Source organism: Ixodes scapularis, unplaced genomic scaffold (genome assembly GCF_016920785.2).
Source record: "Ixodes scapularis isolate PalLabHiFi unplaced genomic scaffold, ASM1692078v2 PGA_scaffold7__128_contigs__length_106722199, whole genome shotgun sequence".
In the NCBI taxonomy this organism is placed as follows: domain Eukaryota; kingdom Metazoa; phylum Arthropoda; class Arachnida; order Ixodida; family Ixodidae; genus Ixodes; species Ixodes scapularis.
In genome coordinates this window covers 28,105,440-28,123,530 of record NW_024609882.1, presented here as the reverse complement: position 1 = coordinate 28,123,530, position 18,091 = coordinate 28,105,440, and the positions used below count along the sequence as shown (strand labels likewise).

The 18,091-nt window shown below is 44.7% G+C and overlaps 1 protein-coding gene and 1 pseudogene across 1 annotated transcript; both read right to left on the bottom strand.

The window, feature by feature from the left end:
* LOC115320678 overlaps positions 1 to 17,815 on the bottom strand; it is a 32,884-nt pseudogene extending 15,069 nt beyond the window's left edge.
* On the bottom strand, positions 7,312 to 8,625 carry LOC121833327 (piggyBac transposable element-derived protein 4-like). The gene has a single exon (XM_042286520.1). It carries the CDS (start codon positions 8,611 to 8,613, stop codon positions 7,312 to 7,314), a length of 1,302 nt encoding a protein of 433 aa, XP_042142454.1. The 5' UTR covers positions 8,614 to 8,625.
* Positions 17,816 to 18,091: the final 276 nt, after the last annotated feature.

Here is an 18,091-nt window from a genome sequence, read left to right as displayed (position 1 = left end):
CGGTAATGACTTCAATGTGGTTATTCCAGGGAAGGTCAGATGTTAGTCTTACACCAAGGTATTTATACACAGTAGCGGTCTCAATCAGATCGGAGTCCAAGAAGTAATTAAATGACAGAGTGGTTTTTTTCTTGGTGAAGTGGATTAGTTTGCGTTTATACTTGTTTGGTGACATAATCCACTCTTTGCACCAATTGTTAATTTTATCTAGATCTTCCTGAAGCTGGTTATTATTTTGCACACAAGTTACTTTGTTATGGATGACGCAGTCGTCGGCGAAAAAGCGTTTTTTTTTAAGAAATCCCAATGGGAATGTCATTAATAAATATCAAAAAGAGTAAGGGCCCAAGTACGAACCCCAGGGGAACACCAGGAGATACATTTATTAAGGAAGATTCATGATCATCATGGACGTGACCTGTACACGGGAAAAAAGAAAGTCACGAATCCATGCAAACGGTTATTGGTCGAGGCAAAAAGATGATAGCTTAGAAAGAAGGCGTTGATGGAGAACACGGCCGAACGCTTTGGAAAAAAAAAAAAAAAAAAAAACTGTGTCAGTTTGGACGTGACATTTAAGGTTAGTGTGCAAGTCATGGATGAAGTCGCAGAGTTGCGTTTCGCAGGAAAGTACCTTTTGAAAACCGTGCTGCTGTTTAAAGAAAAGAAATGGGATGATAGGTGCCTCATGATGTTGGAGTAGAGGATATGCTCAAGTAGTTTGCAAGAAATTGAAGTCAATGAATTAGGGCGATAATTAGATGCGGAAGAGCGGCTGCCCTGTTTAAAGACTGGGAATTACCCTTCCCTCCTTTTGGTCAGATGGAAGGCAGCTTTGACATGAGGACTGAATGAAGATGAGTTTCAAATACTCACTAGAAATAACACGGGTGTTTCTTTTAAATTTTAGGGTTGATGTTATCGGTTCCAGCGGACGAAGTAAGTTTTAGTTTATCAATCAATGTTTTAATACCAGCGGAGTTAACGTTAATAGGATGCATGCGCTCGTAAAGCTGTTCAGGGAGAGTGGGGACGAAGTCCAAGCACTCGTTAGTAAACACTGATGAAAAGTATTCGTTAAACACAGAACTATCATGCTCGACGTTGCACATCCAACATTCCTAACTCTCCCCATCTTCCTAAACGTCCGTGTGTGTCCTAACACCAGAAACCGGAATTTTAAAGGTTAAAAACGGCACGTTGCGAATATGGAACGCGCACTTTCATGCAAAGCTGACGTCAAGTGACTCAAATCGAAAAACATGCATATTTACAGTATTGTTATCTCTTCTGGTGAAGGCTAAACAACCGTTGCATCCGTTTTCGCGCACGAAACGGTGACTCCCAGAGAAAGTAAGAACGCAGTGATTGTCTTCATTTTAACAATGTAAACACACTTGCAGGCGTGCGCTGATGAAGCCTCAAAATCAAAACTCTCGTAGTGTGATTCGTGACTGCTCCGGCTACTACCCAACCTCGTTGTCACGCCACTTTCTGCAAGCAAACACTAAAATTGCCAGTAAACACACAAAAGCGACATCGATACAATTATCTTGTAGAATATCACCTTATTTAATCATAACTGTTTCAATAGGTACTACAAGTTGTATTTATTTTAAGAAGAAGAAGCAAATTTTTTTTCGTGAGAAAAAACAAAATATCAATGTTAAGTCTGGTAACGTTGTAATTTTGCCGAATCATTGCCAAATCTTTAGAAAACTTCGACAAAAGTTGCGCCGAATTTTCGATTAAGGGGGGGGGGGGGGGAAGAGGGTCGGGTTTGCCCCCCCACTCAAAAACAAGTTGGTACGCCACTGGTACTCACTCTTTCAGTTGCTGACTAATCCCGTCACGAAACCAAGCACATTGATTTTTTAGCGGGGAAAGATAACTCACCACATACGAAAAATCAAGTCCTAGTATGAGGGCTGTCTGTGCCATTACATTATAGAACCATGGTATCCCAGCTAATTTATTGCAGCAAATATGTTTTCTTTGAACTAGTGGGAAAGCTTTTTTCTAAGCATTCATAATTTCACCGATTCTTTAATAAAATAAAATAGGCAAGCAACGTTTTTTTCTTAACTACTGGATTATCGGCACTTAACTTTTTTAGAGCAGATGACCAAAAACATGTTTTTATAGATTTGAATCACAGTTCATTGTTAACACTAAATCACAAATTTGCTAGCATTTAATATGCTCAATGTCGCACCCCTACATTTGATACCTGCAGCCAGAATTAGTATGGAGACTGCGATAAAAAGTTGGCGATAATTGCTTGGCATCGAGAGCCCAAAACCAACGATGGATGGGCGTGCTTCTTCACGAAACAAAATTTGTTGAGAAAAAGTATACCTACTTGAAAGTTTCTTTGCGTGTCGTGCTGCATGGCTCATCTTCTAAATAGTACTTCGGCGAAATATTTCCTGCAAGTACAGAATCAAGTGCGGCGTGGTCGTCAAAGTGATAATGAAAAGTATGAGCTCAAAGCACCAGCCGTACTCGTCAAAGCATGGCACCTGCATGCGTGAATAGTGACTTTCCTGCATAACTTTGAATTTCAAGATGGATGAACGAACAACTCTGTTCCCAATGAGCACATTCAGTAGTGGCTCCAGGAGTCAAGGAGTCAGCGCTCCTTCCACTAGACGGCGAAAACCGACTTCCGGAGATGGTGCATGAGAAGGGAAAGGGGCGCAACATGATGTAATTCCGGATCGCTGACAAAATTCCAACGCTAAAAGAGAAAAAAAATAATAAAATGGCAGGATAAGTTACGTTGGTTTTGTTGCGGGTGTGCAGTTTGATTGCTTTTGTTAGTGAAAAGTTCTCAAGGTAAGACGAATAACACGTTTGTATTTTTTTTCCAGGTAAGGCTCTTTTCGGAAAATGCATTGGACCGTATTTTGTTCGGTTTGAATATGCTAATAAACAACGTAGATGGTTTATTTGTAGCCTTGTCTTGATCGCCGTTGCATGGAAACTCGGTGAATATCGACGGTAGTCCTTTCCACGCTGAACAGAGCAAGGCAGGCTGAACGCGACTTTGGTAGCCGGTCGGACACTCACGCAGAGCATGATCCCGATTAATGGTTTGTTGTCGTAGCTAAATCGGGGTGTACGTTGGCTGATGCTCGCTTCGGCCGACAAAACCTTGATCGCCGAGCGCGGCCGAACTTCCCGTGTATATACGAATACATTTTATAGGAAGTTTGTAACGAAGGGCAGAACAAACGCATGGCCGTATCAAAGTATCGCGACCGGCGAAAGAGATTCACTGAGCTCCATATTTTGGGTGTGCTGACGACGTTTTTCTCGGTTTTTAAAACAGAAGCAGCCTTTGCACCGCCCCGCGAAGGGCTCGAAGGCGTTGAATCGCTTCAAACAGCAGCGCTGATGGGTACAGTCACTCGCTTTTTCTTTAACGACCTTGTCAAGACTTCTTCAATAAAGGCGTCAAATAAAAGCGATCGTGCTCGGCATCGTCTGCTTCCATTTTATTCGGAGACCGTCTGGCAGGGGAGGAAGCGGAAATCGCACTAAAGCAGCTGAGGAGCCGCGTGACTCCATTCGGAGCTGAAGGGGCCGCTACTGAATGCGCTCACTGGAGCTTATGTACAAGCACCCTAACCCACACTAACATCATTCAGTGATGTGATTGGCCTAAGCCGTTGTGGAGCAGCAAAAGTGGCTTTTGGAGCAGATATTCTTAGAAAAATAAAAATATTTGTTTTAAGTGCTCGACAAATGAAGGGCACTTTGCTCGTTGCAATAAACACATTATGGTCAAGTTAGACTACCTCAGACTCTTTGAACATGTTAACTGAAATGCCAATGACATGACACATTTTGCAATGCTTCAGTTAAATGATACATATATATGTACCCGCTATAGATAAGTAAGAGCCAAACTGCACATATTATATTTATTTGAAAATGACCAGCTTAGTAGTAGAAAATATCAAAGCAAAAAGTTGACTAGTTATATAATTTAATAAAGGGAAGCAGTCTCTCACTGATAAACACATATTTAACTACTGCAGTGTAATGCGAAACTATACGCAAGAAAAAGGTCCAGTACGACTAGCGGGTGCTTTTCCTTTTGCTTTTCGAAACTTTCTGCAAGGCTGCTGCAAGCCTCGGTGTGCCTTCGGAAGCAATGAATGTCCGCTTTCAATGTCTGCAAAGACACATTGAGATATCCCAGAAGTGTACAGTGCTGTAGGCATTGCCGAGCAATTCCAAAAAACTGCTTGCCATCGTTTTACTGGTTCCCGACGTGCCAGATTTTTGACAAAAGCAAGCAAATGCAAAGCAATGAATTGCAAGCGTCCCGGCTGGTACCTCTGTCGTGCAATCATGTTCGCATGCACATGAGGGCAACTTTGGCAGGTTGCAGTTGCACGCGCATCTAGGATGACCACCCGTCCCGCGACTCGCGGGACTGTCCTGCATTGAGGGCTCGTGTCCCGCGTCCCGCAAGAAGTTCTCAAATCTTCAAAATGTCCCGCATTTTATACTGTAGCAAAATTCGCACTGCAACTCATGTTGTTGCCGAAAAACAGGGCACAGGGAAGCGCGGATGTCACTGGTTATCGTGTAAATCGCAATGGTACACCATTTTCTATCCGAGCATTGTGGGAAGCAACCGTCGTTATTGCAGGAGAACCAACGCGCATGCTCCGTTGTGCCTCTCCCCTTGGCAAAATATTTTAAGAATTGCTCACCAAAGGTTTCAATATAAAATATTGTAATTATTTTGAAATCACTGTGTCAACGCGAAAGGGCTGCTGTGGATTTTTGTTTTAGTGAAGGCAGCCATAAACGGCAAAAAAGCCTCCAACTCTCAACGGTCGAAAAAGAATATAATGTTAAAAATTTGTGTAGGACCACGTTGATAAAAGTAAGCGTTGACAGGAAACAATTGCCCGAAAAAGATTTACTGTTTCTTATTTCCATTTGATGCATTAAGTTCTGCTACAGTCGGTTTTTATATTTTCAACTTCGACACATTAATAACACATTTGGCATAGAAGATATATCACTGGGAGTGAAAATTAATCGAGCTTAATGGGCGCAATACAATTAGCAGGTGTATAAACAGCACAGGATATTAAATGTGTTAACAGAGCCTCGGTTCGTGGTGCATGTGTTAATGAATTTCCTTGACCCTCCCCCCTTGCGTGTCCAGCATTTCACTAGCAGGTAGGTGGTCACCCTACGCGCTTCGTTGTGCGAGTGGAGACTGCTGTTCTATCAAAACCAAAACCATGCCACTCCGCTCAGTCGCCAACTGGTTCCCAAAATTGTATGCAAAATGTAACGGTCCAGAATATGACAAAACACAGTCCAGTTCAGCGGCGCGTGCCTGCCAGGCCGGCAGGCGAGGTACAAGCTAAACACACAGAAACAAAGAACCTGAGCGCATCGATGAAAGACATTGCAAGTCCGGGTCAAAAAGTTCTTGGAGTGCTTCGTGCAACGAGTGAACTCGAGACAAACAAGCGCGCTGTGCGGGTTCAGCGTGCAGACATTGCCTTTTTTGCTTTAGCTCACTTCTCTTCACCTTTCTTTCGCGGCAAACTTATCACATACTAGGGTCCCTCTCAAAAAAAAGCCCATCGAGAGAAACCTAGGTAATCAATATTCCGACACAGCAGTCTTTGAAGAGTATATACTCAGATAAAAATTAAAAAGAAAATGCCTTGCGTGATAGTGTGCAGATTCTAAGTACTTTGATGACACACTTCATTTGGTCCAAATAAGTGCTACAGTAAAGGCTGAAGCGCATGTGAGCGATTTTGCAAGCGACAGAAAAGGCGACGGGAGTCGGTGAAGAGCAACGGAAATTTCTCACTGTCGCTTGCCGAATCGCTCGGTTTTCGGATTTTTAGGTTGTGTCTGCAGTGCCGTCCGAAAAAAAGCCGGACGACGCGTGTATCACAGGAGAGCTCGTTAAACCACCCCCCCGCCTGCATTCACGCCGCTTGGTGGCGACAAAATGCGGCTGCTAATTACAGAACTATTAACCCACTTGGCCCGGCCGTACACGCCACTTCGCAGCGTCCAGCCAGCAACACAAGCCACGCTGTCCCCCATGCACCTCCGGAAAGGGAGTCCCATACCCTTTTGCTCTGCGAAGTTTCGTCAACAACCTTCGTTTTTTTGTTTATCAATGTTAATCGTAAAAACAGAATGCAGTGTCTAGCGTTACGTCCGACAGAACCCGGGTTACGTCAAGGATTCGAGTAACGTCCAACGTAACCCAATATGAAAATTAAAGTTGCGTACAGAACTTGAAATAAAAATTAAAGTCACGTTTGACGTAACTTTACCCCAACGTTTCGAGTTACGTCCGACGGAACTCTAAATAAAAAATGAAGTTACCCCCACCCGCTGCCGTTTCGACCTGAATAAGTTTCATACCGGCGCAGGCTGTGGTATTGGCAACGGTTCGTGTAATTACTACTGCGTGGTGCACGTTAAAGACCCCAGGTTAGCGATTGTACTGCAACGGCTAACTTTCTCATCTACAGCTAAGAGACAAGTCACCTGTGGAGTGTACTGGCATCAAAACTGTCGAAACATACGAGCAACACGGTTTTTCTAGATCATGGCACATATAGGGGTTTTAGACACTTTAGATGAGACGATGGGCCCTCAATCTGTCGTACAAACCACGAACCAACACTGATATCTCAGGCTCGCAGCATGCGTGCTGCGGTTTCCATTGTGTTAATGTTTTTCTTTTCTTTTTTGTGTCACCGCCGTTCACACTCTTGCGACTGAGTACGACCGAGAAAGACCAGACCGGTCTTTAAGCCTTTTGCGACTTCTTAAGACCGGATGCGATGCAGCGGAGCTGGTCCTAAGAGATTGCAAGAGGCTTAAAAACCGGTCTGGTCTCTCTCGGTCGTATTCGGTCGCAAGAGTGTGAACGGGCCTTAACTCTTTCGCTACCACGGGAGAAAGGGCAATTTTTACTAGGTGGAAGGAAATATCTTTTGGTGCAGATTCACTAATGCCTTATTTACATTGTTTGGTATCAAAATGTAGTTAAAAGAATTTTCTATTCGATAACATAAATGCTGCATATACATTTATTGCACAACATAATAAAAAAAAATGTTTTAATGTAAAACTTTATACAGTGAGGATGTTGTTCTGCTTGACAAAGGTGGACAACTCTAAAAATATCAAGAGTGAAAAAATTTCAAGATATGCATTCTGTAGCTTATTATGCCATAAAATGATAACACAATTTTCAGAGGGTATTGCTGAAAACCGTTCTTTGCGCGAAAAAAAAAGTTAGCGTGGGTGTGTGGCGTGCCATCCTCCAAAGCAGTCCCTCGTTGGGATGAAACACGGATACACACCACACGGCTCACAAAAAACTGCAGTCTTCCTTTCGACCTTCTTTTTCTCGTAGCAGAGCTTGCAGTTACGGCGCTTTTCTTGCACCTGGGGCTTGTGCTCAGACTTCTTTGGAGGAGGCGGAGGGTGAACATGTCTGTCGTCCATCCCGAAAATCTGGTTGACCAGCTCAATACGGAATGCGAGCTGGTCAAAGCCAGTCTTTCTGGTGAGCTCCTCTATCTCGGGGTGATGTTCCCTGTGTTCTTGGAAGATGACAAAGCTGTTGACGACAGCAATGTCAATGCAGTGGAAGAACAGTGTCTTCCACCACCTGACACACTTCATCAAGACATTGTAAGAAGCGATAAGTTGATCGGACTTGTCAACACCAAGCATGCCCTTATTATAGTCTTCTATTATGAGTGGCTTCCTTATGGGGATCCTCGTCCATCGGTCTCCTCTCTTCACTTTTCGCATTGCACTGACGTGATTGTTGGCAGTGTGGGCTGTGCTCATCATGTTTACAGTGCGCTTGTCTTTCCATTGCAAATACAGCACATCACGGCACCGCAGCCAGCGAATGTCCCCTCGAGTTGCTCTTTTCTCCCAAGTGGTGTCTTTCAACTGGGAGGGAAATCCGCGCCGATCTTTGCGCGTTGTTCCACAAGAGAGAGTCTTCCTCTCAAGAAGGTGTTCAAAGAGGGAGGTGGATGTGTAGAAGTTGTCAAGGTAGATAATGTAGCCTTGATCCAAATATGCATCACACAGGCGCGTTACAACGTCATAAGCCAGTCCCTTTGAGCTGGGTGTTTCTCGCTTCCCGGTGTAAACGCTAAATTGCACAGTGTAGCCTGTGCTTGAGTCAGCAAGGACCCACAGCTTGTACCCCCATTTGACCCCCTTGTCACGCATATACTGGCGTATTCCCGATCGTCCTTTTGATTTGACCATTCGTTCATCCACGCACAAATTTCGGTATGGCTGGAAATGCTGACATGACACGTCATTCATATGTTGCAGCAGATGTGTGATCCTGTGCAGCTTGCCATCGCGGACAGCGTCAGTCTTCTCCGGGTCCATGACACTGAGAAAAGCAAGAAACGCAAAAAATCGACTTCTGGCCATAATCTTTGGAAGAATGAGGCCGGAAAATAACTCCGAGGTATTCCAGTATAGATGGAGGCGAGGCAGTTCCACAATTCCCATGTAGATCAGGACTCCTATGCACTGCATCACTTCATTGGGACTGAACATTTTCCATGAGCCGTCCTTTTCTGTGTACGTTTGCCTCTCTAAAATATGCGCCCACGCATATTTGTTTGTGTTCTCACAGATCATGTTGATTAGCTCTGCGGTGAAGAAGAGTTGGAAGACATCGACGGCCCGGACGAACCGCCGTGCGCTACTCCGGACCGCGCCGCCAACTTTGACTTCCGGGTTTCGTTTAGGAAAAAACTGTACGTGCTTCACAGCTGCTGGCAAGGAATCATGTCCGTATGACGTTGAGACCCTGAAAATAAATAATATAGCTGTGAGTACATGCTCCGCCGGTCATAACTATTTATTAGTAATCTAAATGTGCGCCCCACATAGAGCTGACACTCACCCGCTGGATGTTCCGGCTTGAGTTGGTGCATCCTCGTCATCGGTGCTGAAATCTGATGTGTCCACATCATCTTCAGTCTCACTACTGCTGATTGCATCCGCAAAATCGGCTCCTAAAGAGCTTGAAAGGCCAGAAGCACGACATCTTTTGGGAGCGCCCGCGCACGATGACGACGCCATGATCGAAGCGCTCGCCCGTCAAAGCTAAACTTTTTGCGACGCGGGGAGGAGCGCCGCAAAGCAGGAAACTAACAAAACATAGCGGAGCACGTTGTGTTTCCCACTTTCTAACCTAGATGGCGCTAGGCGTCCGTAAACCGCGCGAGCGAGCGAAAATTCGAACTGGAAGTGCGTCGATCAAATTGATTGATTTGAATAGGCGCGGTAGCGAAAGAGTTAAGAGGGGGCGCACCTCAGAGCCCTATAGAGAATACATGAGGTTTTTCACCAAATTAAAAAAGTTCTCACATAATAACGGCTGCGCGGATCTTCTTGAAATTTTCGGCTTTAAAGACATTGAGTCATTATCGAGACACTAAGGGCAACAAATGTTTCATCATAAATTTAATTATATTCTTTAAAAAATCATGAAAATGGTCAAAATCGGCTAATTCGGCACTCTTGCATTCGGAGCGAATTTACAAAATTATCTAAATTCAAACATAAGAAGTATTGCGCTTAATGTCTTCTAAATTTATTACGGAATCGAATAATATTCAAATTATTCATGTAAGTCGATTTGTTCCGTAACTACAGCAAATATAAAGAACCAAGGTGTCGGTGCTTGTTTTCGTCGTTTTTAAGGTACCTCTCTCTCCCGTGCGGTGGCACTCGCTGTCCACGAAATGCGAAATCGTCCGTTCGGAGATCGGCCGGATCGGCACTGTGCGAGGTGTTCTTCCGCGGCCGTATTCCGCGCCCGTATCCTGTTTCATTCTGCACGCCGAGGCGTCAGTGTGCGTGTCTTACTTTCCTGGTTCTCGCTGGGTAGGTCTCCGTGTTTTCGCAAGTGGCAAATTCACATTGAAGCTATGGGTCGAAGACAACCGTCCTGTGGCAAGCAGACCGCGAGGTGTTCCACAACCTCGCGGTCCGTCAAAGCGTTGTGCTTGTTTCTACTTTTTTTTTTCTTTTAAAAACGGGCTTTTTTTTTTGACGCAAAGTTTTATTTTATCGTTATCCTTCACACAAACGTCCTTCGGCCTTGGGGTCGTGGAAATCGGGAATGAAGCGTGCACAGAGTAGATCGTTGTTTGCCTCCTTTTTATTTTTCACGGACGTCCTGTGACCTCCGTACGGTTCGTAGTCACCGCAATCTAACGCGGGGAAAAACGGGTCGCCTGCTCTGTAGTCAGGGTATTCCTAGGGGAGGGTGATAACTCGCTGCTCTTCTGGAAATTCACATATCACCCAAAAAGGTGGCATGGGTAATGATTACGGTATGTTTTTTCCGGTGTTTATTTTTGAGCGAAAATCGGTGCATGTTTTTCGGTGCTTATTTTTTAATCACCAGTGTATTATGGGTTGAACGTCTTGTGATGACGCTAAGAAGCGTTGATAACCAAAGAAAAATGCGATTGGACAAGAACATTTCAAATTTCCAATTCTAATCACATATCCATTACGCTCTTTTCGTGGGAGCATCTATCCTGACGAAAAATGCCTAAGTCATTGAGCTGTGAACGCATACTCAGTGTACAATCTTTCGGCCTCGAGAGGTATTGCGCACGCTCGAACGCGCTTCACAGCCCATTAGACGAAGTTGGTGGCACCCAGAAGGCGAGTTTTTGAATGGTCTGTAGTAGGCAAAAGAAACAAATAACAATCAACGCATATCAGCTCTTCAAGCGAAGAGGCGCTTCTAAGGTCAATGGTTCCGGACAGCACTAATGTTGTTGGCGTTGTCGTAAGATGACGTCAGTTCATACGAACTAACGTCATCTTACGTGATCACGTGACACAAACACGTACGTCATCTTACATGATCTTGTTACACGAAATGACGTCATCTTACGTGATCACGCTGCACGAAATGACGCCATCTTACGTGACCACGTAACACGTCATCTTGTAAGTCAACCTCTCCCCACAGCAGCGCGCTCCGCGCTTTCCGGGCCCGTGCAGTGCTGTAGTCGAAATCAAGCTCCCTATGGCAAGCGAAAGCTTCTGAAGTCTCACATTGAGAATACTCGCAAGCGACCGTCTGTGGAAGCTTCGCACGTTGAGGTTTTTGTTGAGATCGAGCCATCGTGTTCCATTAACTATAGTTGAAGTTATCGTTCAATAAAGCCCTAAAAATATGAATGTAGTTGGTGTAGACATCAAGATCTAATCAAAAATGCGGTTTGACGTCGTTTAATTAACGTGTATATACAAGTGTAGAAAAAAATGAGTTATTTGTGCATAGATGTTTAAAAAAGTGTTTATTATTCGACATAGGACTTTGGGAGAAGGATGTGTTCAGATTTTTCTTCATGAGCGCAAATATACCTGACGCAATAAATAGTGACGATTTCATCGTCCCAGTGGTGAGCAGGTGATTTCTTGCTCGAAACAATGATGCAATTTCATAAACCAAGTTCTGTGACATATGCTTTTCCAATGTCTGGTCACTATTTTGTAAACCTTTCAGTCCAAACGAGTATACTTCTGTTTGTTTTTGTTAGCTTAGGAGGGGGTCACAGAGCCTCTCTTTTTGTCTTCCTCTAGGACAGACGTACAGAGTTATACCGCAACACGCATCTGTGGAGCACACAGAGCTATCGCTCTCCTGTTGGCGGTACAGTAGCAGACGACACAACGCAGCTCCGTAGTCTATCGAGGGCACGGCTAGCCGCGGCCCGTAGCGCGACCGTTCAGACTAGGGAAATGGTTTTGAAGAACCGAGAAATGGTATCTTGTGTACAATAATCACATGTCGTTAGTATACTACTATTCTACTTGCTAAGCCAAATAAATATTTGCAGCTTGTGAGAATATGTTTGCGTGACGATTTACCGTTCACACTCCTGACGGATGTTAGCGAATCCTTCATGTTCGTGGCTCGCAGTTATCGGTACCCCCTCGGAGTGACTTCACCATATATATATTTTTTCTTGCTTGCAGGACATCATAAAAATCACAAACACGCGAGAAAAAAAAAATCTTGAGTATGCGTGATTTTGAGCTTCGCAGCTCCAAAGATGCCCGGTAAATGTCGTCCAGCTTGGGAAGAAACTAATCCTTTTTGTTGGAGTATGCTGGCAGCTCGTTTCCGGTCTGTTTTGTCTATACTCCGTTTCACCGTAATTTGGCAACCCTCAGTCAGAGCTGCTGTGAGGGAGTCACAGTCGCGGAGCAAAGCACATGACAGCTACTTTTAGGAGCAGTACTATGGCACCTGCAGCGCGTCTCCGACTGGTGTGTTTAGCGTCTTATGCTGGCCATACATCAAAAGTGGTCCCGAAGTGCAAAAAATGACGTCACAGAAGACGGAGTGTCACGCTGTAGCATATCGCGATCCTGGCAATTCATCGTAGAAATGCTGGCGAAAACCACGAGGAAACACGAGTGTCGCTGTCGTCATGGCGTCCCAACGAAAAACAATTATACAATTTCGACGTTTTTGTAATTCGGTAATTTAAATTACTGCATACAATTTTTAAGAAAATAAAGACATCATAACCAAATAGGAACTTCCGTGCTAAAACATGCAGTGCGAAGTGAAGACAACTACTATCTTTTTTTTTTCTTGATGTCCACAAAAAAAAAGGCTATGCAGCATCGATCCTACCGTTTTTTTGTTGTTTTTTTTTCGCATATTATGTGATGTCCTCTAACACGAAAGTACCGACGTAAAAGCGCTGTAGAGACGATATAAAAACAAAAATTTAAGTCAATCAAGCTTTGTAGTGGAACGGAAAAAAATAAATAATTAACGACTTTTTACGGTAAACACTTCACCTCTAAATAGAACTTAAAAAAAGTGACGGTTACGCGCTTTCATGCCCATTTCAACAAAGTTGGGAGAACGATGTATTGCATCTTGTGAATAGACATGTGGAGCAGCATGTTTATGTTAGAGGCATTGTGTGTAATCGCTGCGCAGTACCTGCCAAAAGAAGATATTATTTGGGCACAGTCTCAACCGTTTCCGTCTGTCTGTGCTACCAATACAGCAGCTCTTTTCGTAGAAGAAATGATGAGGAAATGGCGTGCCCTTGATGATACGATTGTGATTATGAAATAAAATTTTTAATCAGCCAATAATTGCAACCTGTCCGGTCGCCTGGAACCCCGACAACAACTATCGTTCTCTGGAAAGTTCATTCTAATATTTACACGTTTTGTGGAATTCATGGAGCGAATAAGAATGTTCCAACAATGAGCTAAACCTACACGAGTTCCCAAATCCAACACGGCGCTTTTGAATTTTAGCGCCGTAGATAGTTCTGCGAACAGTGTATACTTCTGTGCAAATATTCGTCTAACAGTTTTGCAACGTTGGAAAGCATCGGAATGATTCAGAATCACTGCGGAGTTGATACTCGGGAAGATAAGACGGGCACTTGGGAGAAACGGACCGTGGCATTTGAGACAGGGGCACAACCGGGGGACAAACGTGCTACAATCGCATTCCCTTCCAAGGTCATCGCTTGGGCGACCGCGCGCGCGCCCAAGAAACCTTTTTTTTTCTTCTTTTTAGGGGTGGTGGGGGGGGGGGGGGGGGAGGGGAGGGGAGTGGTGTAGGCGCTGATTGTCTTCCTCCTTTGTGGCTTTTGACAGACGCACAACGAGACTGGCAGAACAAGCGCATGATTCATTTCTTTCGATGGAGGCGTTCTGTCTGTGTATGCGAACATGATTTTTTTCCCCTTTTAGTAGTTAGTTCTTGCCTTGACTCGGGTCCCAGTGGGTGCGTTGTCGTTGTATGCCCACTATTTTTTTTTTTTAGTTTATGGTAGTTTTTGTGCTGATGGGTATCAAGGTAGACAAAAAGAAAAAAAAAGAAAATAGCGCCTCGACAAAAAAAAAAAAAAGTTGTTGCGATCAGGAACGTTTTTAAAGGGAAGCTACGGAGCTTCTTGGAAAAAATGAGTTAGAAGTGAATTCTAGTGTATTTTTACCCCGTGAACCCGAATACCCAAACCATTTGCTGCGTAAGTATTGGTAAACGCGAGAAAAACGCGAAAGACAGTCGCTGTCCGTGACGTCATCGACGGCTCTTTTGGCTGCCCAAGGCTAGGGGGGCGGGGCTTCAGCCCTATTTTGAAATTGCTCTTGTGGCTCTCCGGCGCGTCGCATTGAAATATAATTTTGATATCTGTTATTCTAAAGGCCAAATGAACGCAATTCATGCGTTTTTTCTCAAATGTAGAAGTGCCCCATCTTCCCTTTAAAGCGATTTTAGGAGCCTGCAGTGTTACCACAGGTGCAGGATTGAGAGCGTTAAAGCGCGAAACACATGTACGACGAAACCGTCCGATCCGACGTCCGACCACGCAATACGACGGGCGGAGGCGAGGGTTTTCAACGCTCTCCGATGCTACGAAAACCCTCTCCCCCCAAGGTCATTCCGGCAGTCCGCACGTCGGATCGGAAGGTTTTCGTCGTCGCCTCCGCCCGTCGTATTGCGCAGTCGGACGTCGGATCGGACGGTTTCGTCGTACATGTGTTTCGCGCTTAACCCACGCACTTGAACAGAAGGGGAAGCTCTCGTCTTATTGGAACTCTCTTTTATGGGTTTCCACGTCGCGATTGTCCTTCAAAATCAACTGTCATTTATTTCTCGCTCGTGGCTTCCAAGCACTGGAAGCCACGACTCGAGCCACAATAGTTTTGCGAAATCAAGGTTTCGCTGAAATGGATAACTCTGACGTACAGTTCGACGCGCAATACCTTTGCCGTATTGACTCGCGAGAGATGCCCCAACACGACTGAGTATGGCGGTGCTCCAGACCTAACATCTAAATTTTGTTGCCTTACCTGTTACTATTTCGCGCCCATTTTGAGCCATATCAAAATGAAAGCGCATGATGAAATAAAAATGACACTCGTTTTCCACTCGATGGAAATTTCACGCCAGCTCGCTGTCTTTGCTGGTACCTTGAGCGTTTCCCAGCAATGCGGAAACTTAAAAAAAAAAAAAAAACACGTACGATGGCATTTTTTGCACACTCATTACTTCTATAACACTGAGCCACCTCGTATCCTTTTGTTTTTCTTTCATGGTACTAATTTCTTTCTGCGCATTACGGCTGTTACGACGCTAAGTCTGTCTGCCCTTCGAATTTGAACTTAGGCTCGGATCAGGGACGAACCAGTTTAAATCAGGAAAATATAATTAACACTGTAGCAAAGTAAATCTATCATATCGATCGGAAACACGATTTGGCACATTCCATCTGAACACATATTGTGCACAGCGAATGCAATAGCGAGTCAGCGTGCAAAACGCCGCCACACTGAGCTACCATAACATCTCAGCGATTTTTGCATAGCACCGAGCACGGAAAAGAGAAAACAGTTATTCATTCACATAAACGAAGCAAATTTATTTAAAGCCCGGACACTCCGTACGTCCAATCAAGCTAAGGTTATCAATAGACTCGACCATGTCATTTGTCGAAACAGATAGAAGACGTTGGCAAAAATGATTAGACTGAATAAGTGAATCTAACGCACGTATTTTACCAACCGACGGTCGCGCGCCTTCAATACCCTTTCCAATTGTCATTGCGCACCTTGGACACACTTTGGGGAGCAATGCATATTTACATCGCCGCCCGAGGTCTCCATTGAACGTGTAGTGCTGACCCAAATAAAATGCTAACCTGACTCTCAATCGCTCACCGCAAAGGACGATTTCGAACAGGCGGTACTGTAGGTCACTTGAGATAAAAAAAAGAAAAACAAGCTATAGAAACGAGCGTCGTAAAAAAGGGGACCGGCATTTTTATTCCCACCTCCGAACAGAAACGAGCGCCACCCACTGCATCACACAGTGCAGAGGCTGGACTCGGCCACCGTGCGTATTATCACTGACGTCCGATGCTATGCACACTGAGCTGACTGATTACAGACATACCAAGCGCGCGCGAGGGAGGGAGAAACTTCCTCCGCCGGGAGAACACGGCACATTTCGGGATCTATTTCACGCAGCGGATAACGCGGGCCTTTTCACACCTCGATACTGGCGCCATCTAGAAGTTGCGCGTTCAACCACGTTTCGAGCCGCGCGCCATCTGGTGGCTGAAACGGACGAATAAATAGAGGTACCGCGCCCTCTTAAGAAAAACTAATTTCATATAAAAAAAAAAAAAATCCTCTTAAAAAAATTGTTAAAAAAAGAGAGAGAAAAAAAAAAAGAAAGCGTATGTGACGGGCATACGTAGCCTCTACATACGAGGAACACACTCCAACCCCCTCAACAAACCTGGAGATATGGATAGAGCCGTGATTTTAACCAATTTTCGAATGCTGCATCGGACGTAATGCAGAAGCAATTTATAATATTTTTGTGTTTACGTCGTGTTTCGGGAACAAAGCGTAACATTCAATAAGGTTCCGTAAATTACCAGGCCGTAACTTATTTCCGTCGGACATAACTCAAAACCTTGAAGTAAAGTTACTACGCTACAGCTTCGAAAAACTCATTTTGACACTTCACTTTACACGAGACTTTCGGATGGCACTTGAAGGAGTGAGAGGAGTGCCGTCGGACGGCATCGCCTCGGTCGCTTGCTCTTGTCGCTTTCTTGCGGTTTGCCTCGTCGCGCGACTGAGCGAGCGACAGCGAAGCGGGTCGCCGTCGCATGTCTCGTCGCTCGCCTAATCGCTTGCATGCGGTTTATACGTTAAAGGGACACTTCAACGAAATTTGAAATATTCCCGTCGTGTTCAAAAATAGGTTGAATATAATCCACAGTATCCGTAAATGACAATCGCACGTATGTATTTTGAGCCTGGTGGCTGTATTTTTCGTTATAAACGGCCCCCTCTGGCAAGTGTTCGGAGAAAGCCCAGCGGAGACCACGTGACATCCAACGCAATCGTGACGTAGGTCGTCTCAGGACGAGCAAAGCTACGGCGAGGCTGACGTCGAGAGGATAGCCTAGTCGTTCCAGCCACCGAAGTGGCTGCTTTTGTACGGAGTTTGAGTGATGGGTTAATCTTCTGTAATCTTGTAGGGGGACAACAGCGACTTCTGCGACACAGAAAAGGCGTTCTCGGGAAGAGGGGAATTCCTCCTGCCCCTCTTCTCTCGTCGTGGCCGGAGGCGACACAACCTCCGTCACTAGCTGTCAAGGTTCCTAGACGGGCATTACAAGCGAGGCGTTAGCGACATCCACCAGGTGCTCTTTGCTAATCGTTTAATTCGTTTTAAAATTCCTTTGCGTGACTTTTTCTAACAAGATATTGGTATGTTCGATGTGATGCTGCTCCTTTGATCACAAATAGACCAGAAAATGAGGGCCGAAATTTCGTTGTAGCATCCCTTTAAAAATGACACCACTTTGCTCAAGGTGATCCTGTCATGTGATGAGAGCCTTTCTTTGAATTGGCAAAGGTGCTGGTGAGGATGAAATAACGGAGGTGAAAAGGATTATACTCACAAAGAGGAGGTTAGAAGATTGATGGAAGTCATGAAGGGAAAACTGAATGAAGTAAAACTAATTAACATAGCTGGGGACAGGCATACCAGAGCCTTGAAACGGCCGTCGATCCTTTGACACACGCGGTAGTTCCCCCATCTTCCCTTTGTCGAGATCGGCACTTACCGCTGGCTTGCACAGAGTCAAAACCAGTCCATCCGTATCGGCGCCCTCCTTTGCTCCTTGAAGTGCTTGAAATTTACCCCAGAAGATCTCAACAAACGAAGCTTTCCAGAGAGAGCCACCAACAGCGACCAGAACAGAAGCAGCAAACCCCGGACGGATTCCATAGGGCCAATGGAGTCGAGTTTTGTACAGTAGCGCCGAATTCCTCGTCCGTGGTGGGGGGCTCTCATTACTTGAACGAGTTAACTTATTATTTTATATTCGGTAAATTGTAAAATTATATTAAGAGCTAACCATGCTATTAATAAAATATCTGGCTTACTTTTCAAAACGACTTCTATATACACGTTTGGGACGTAGTAGCCTAC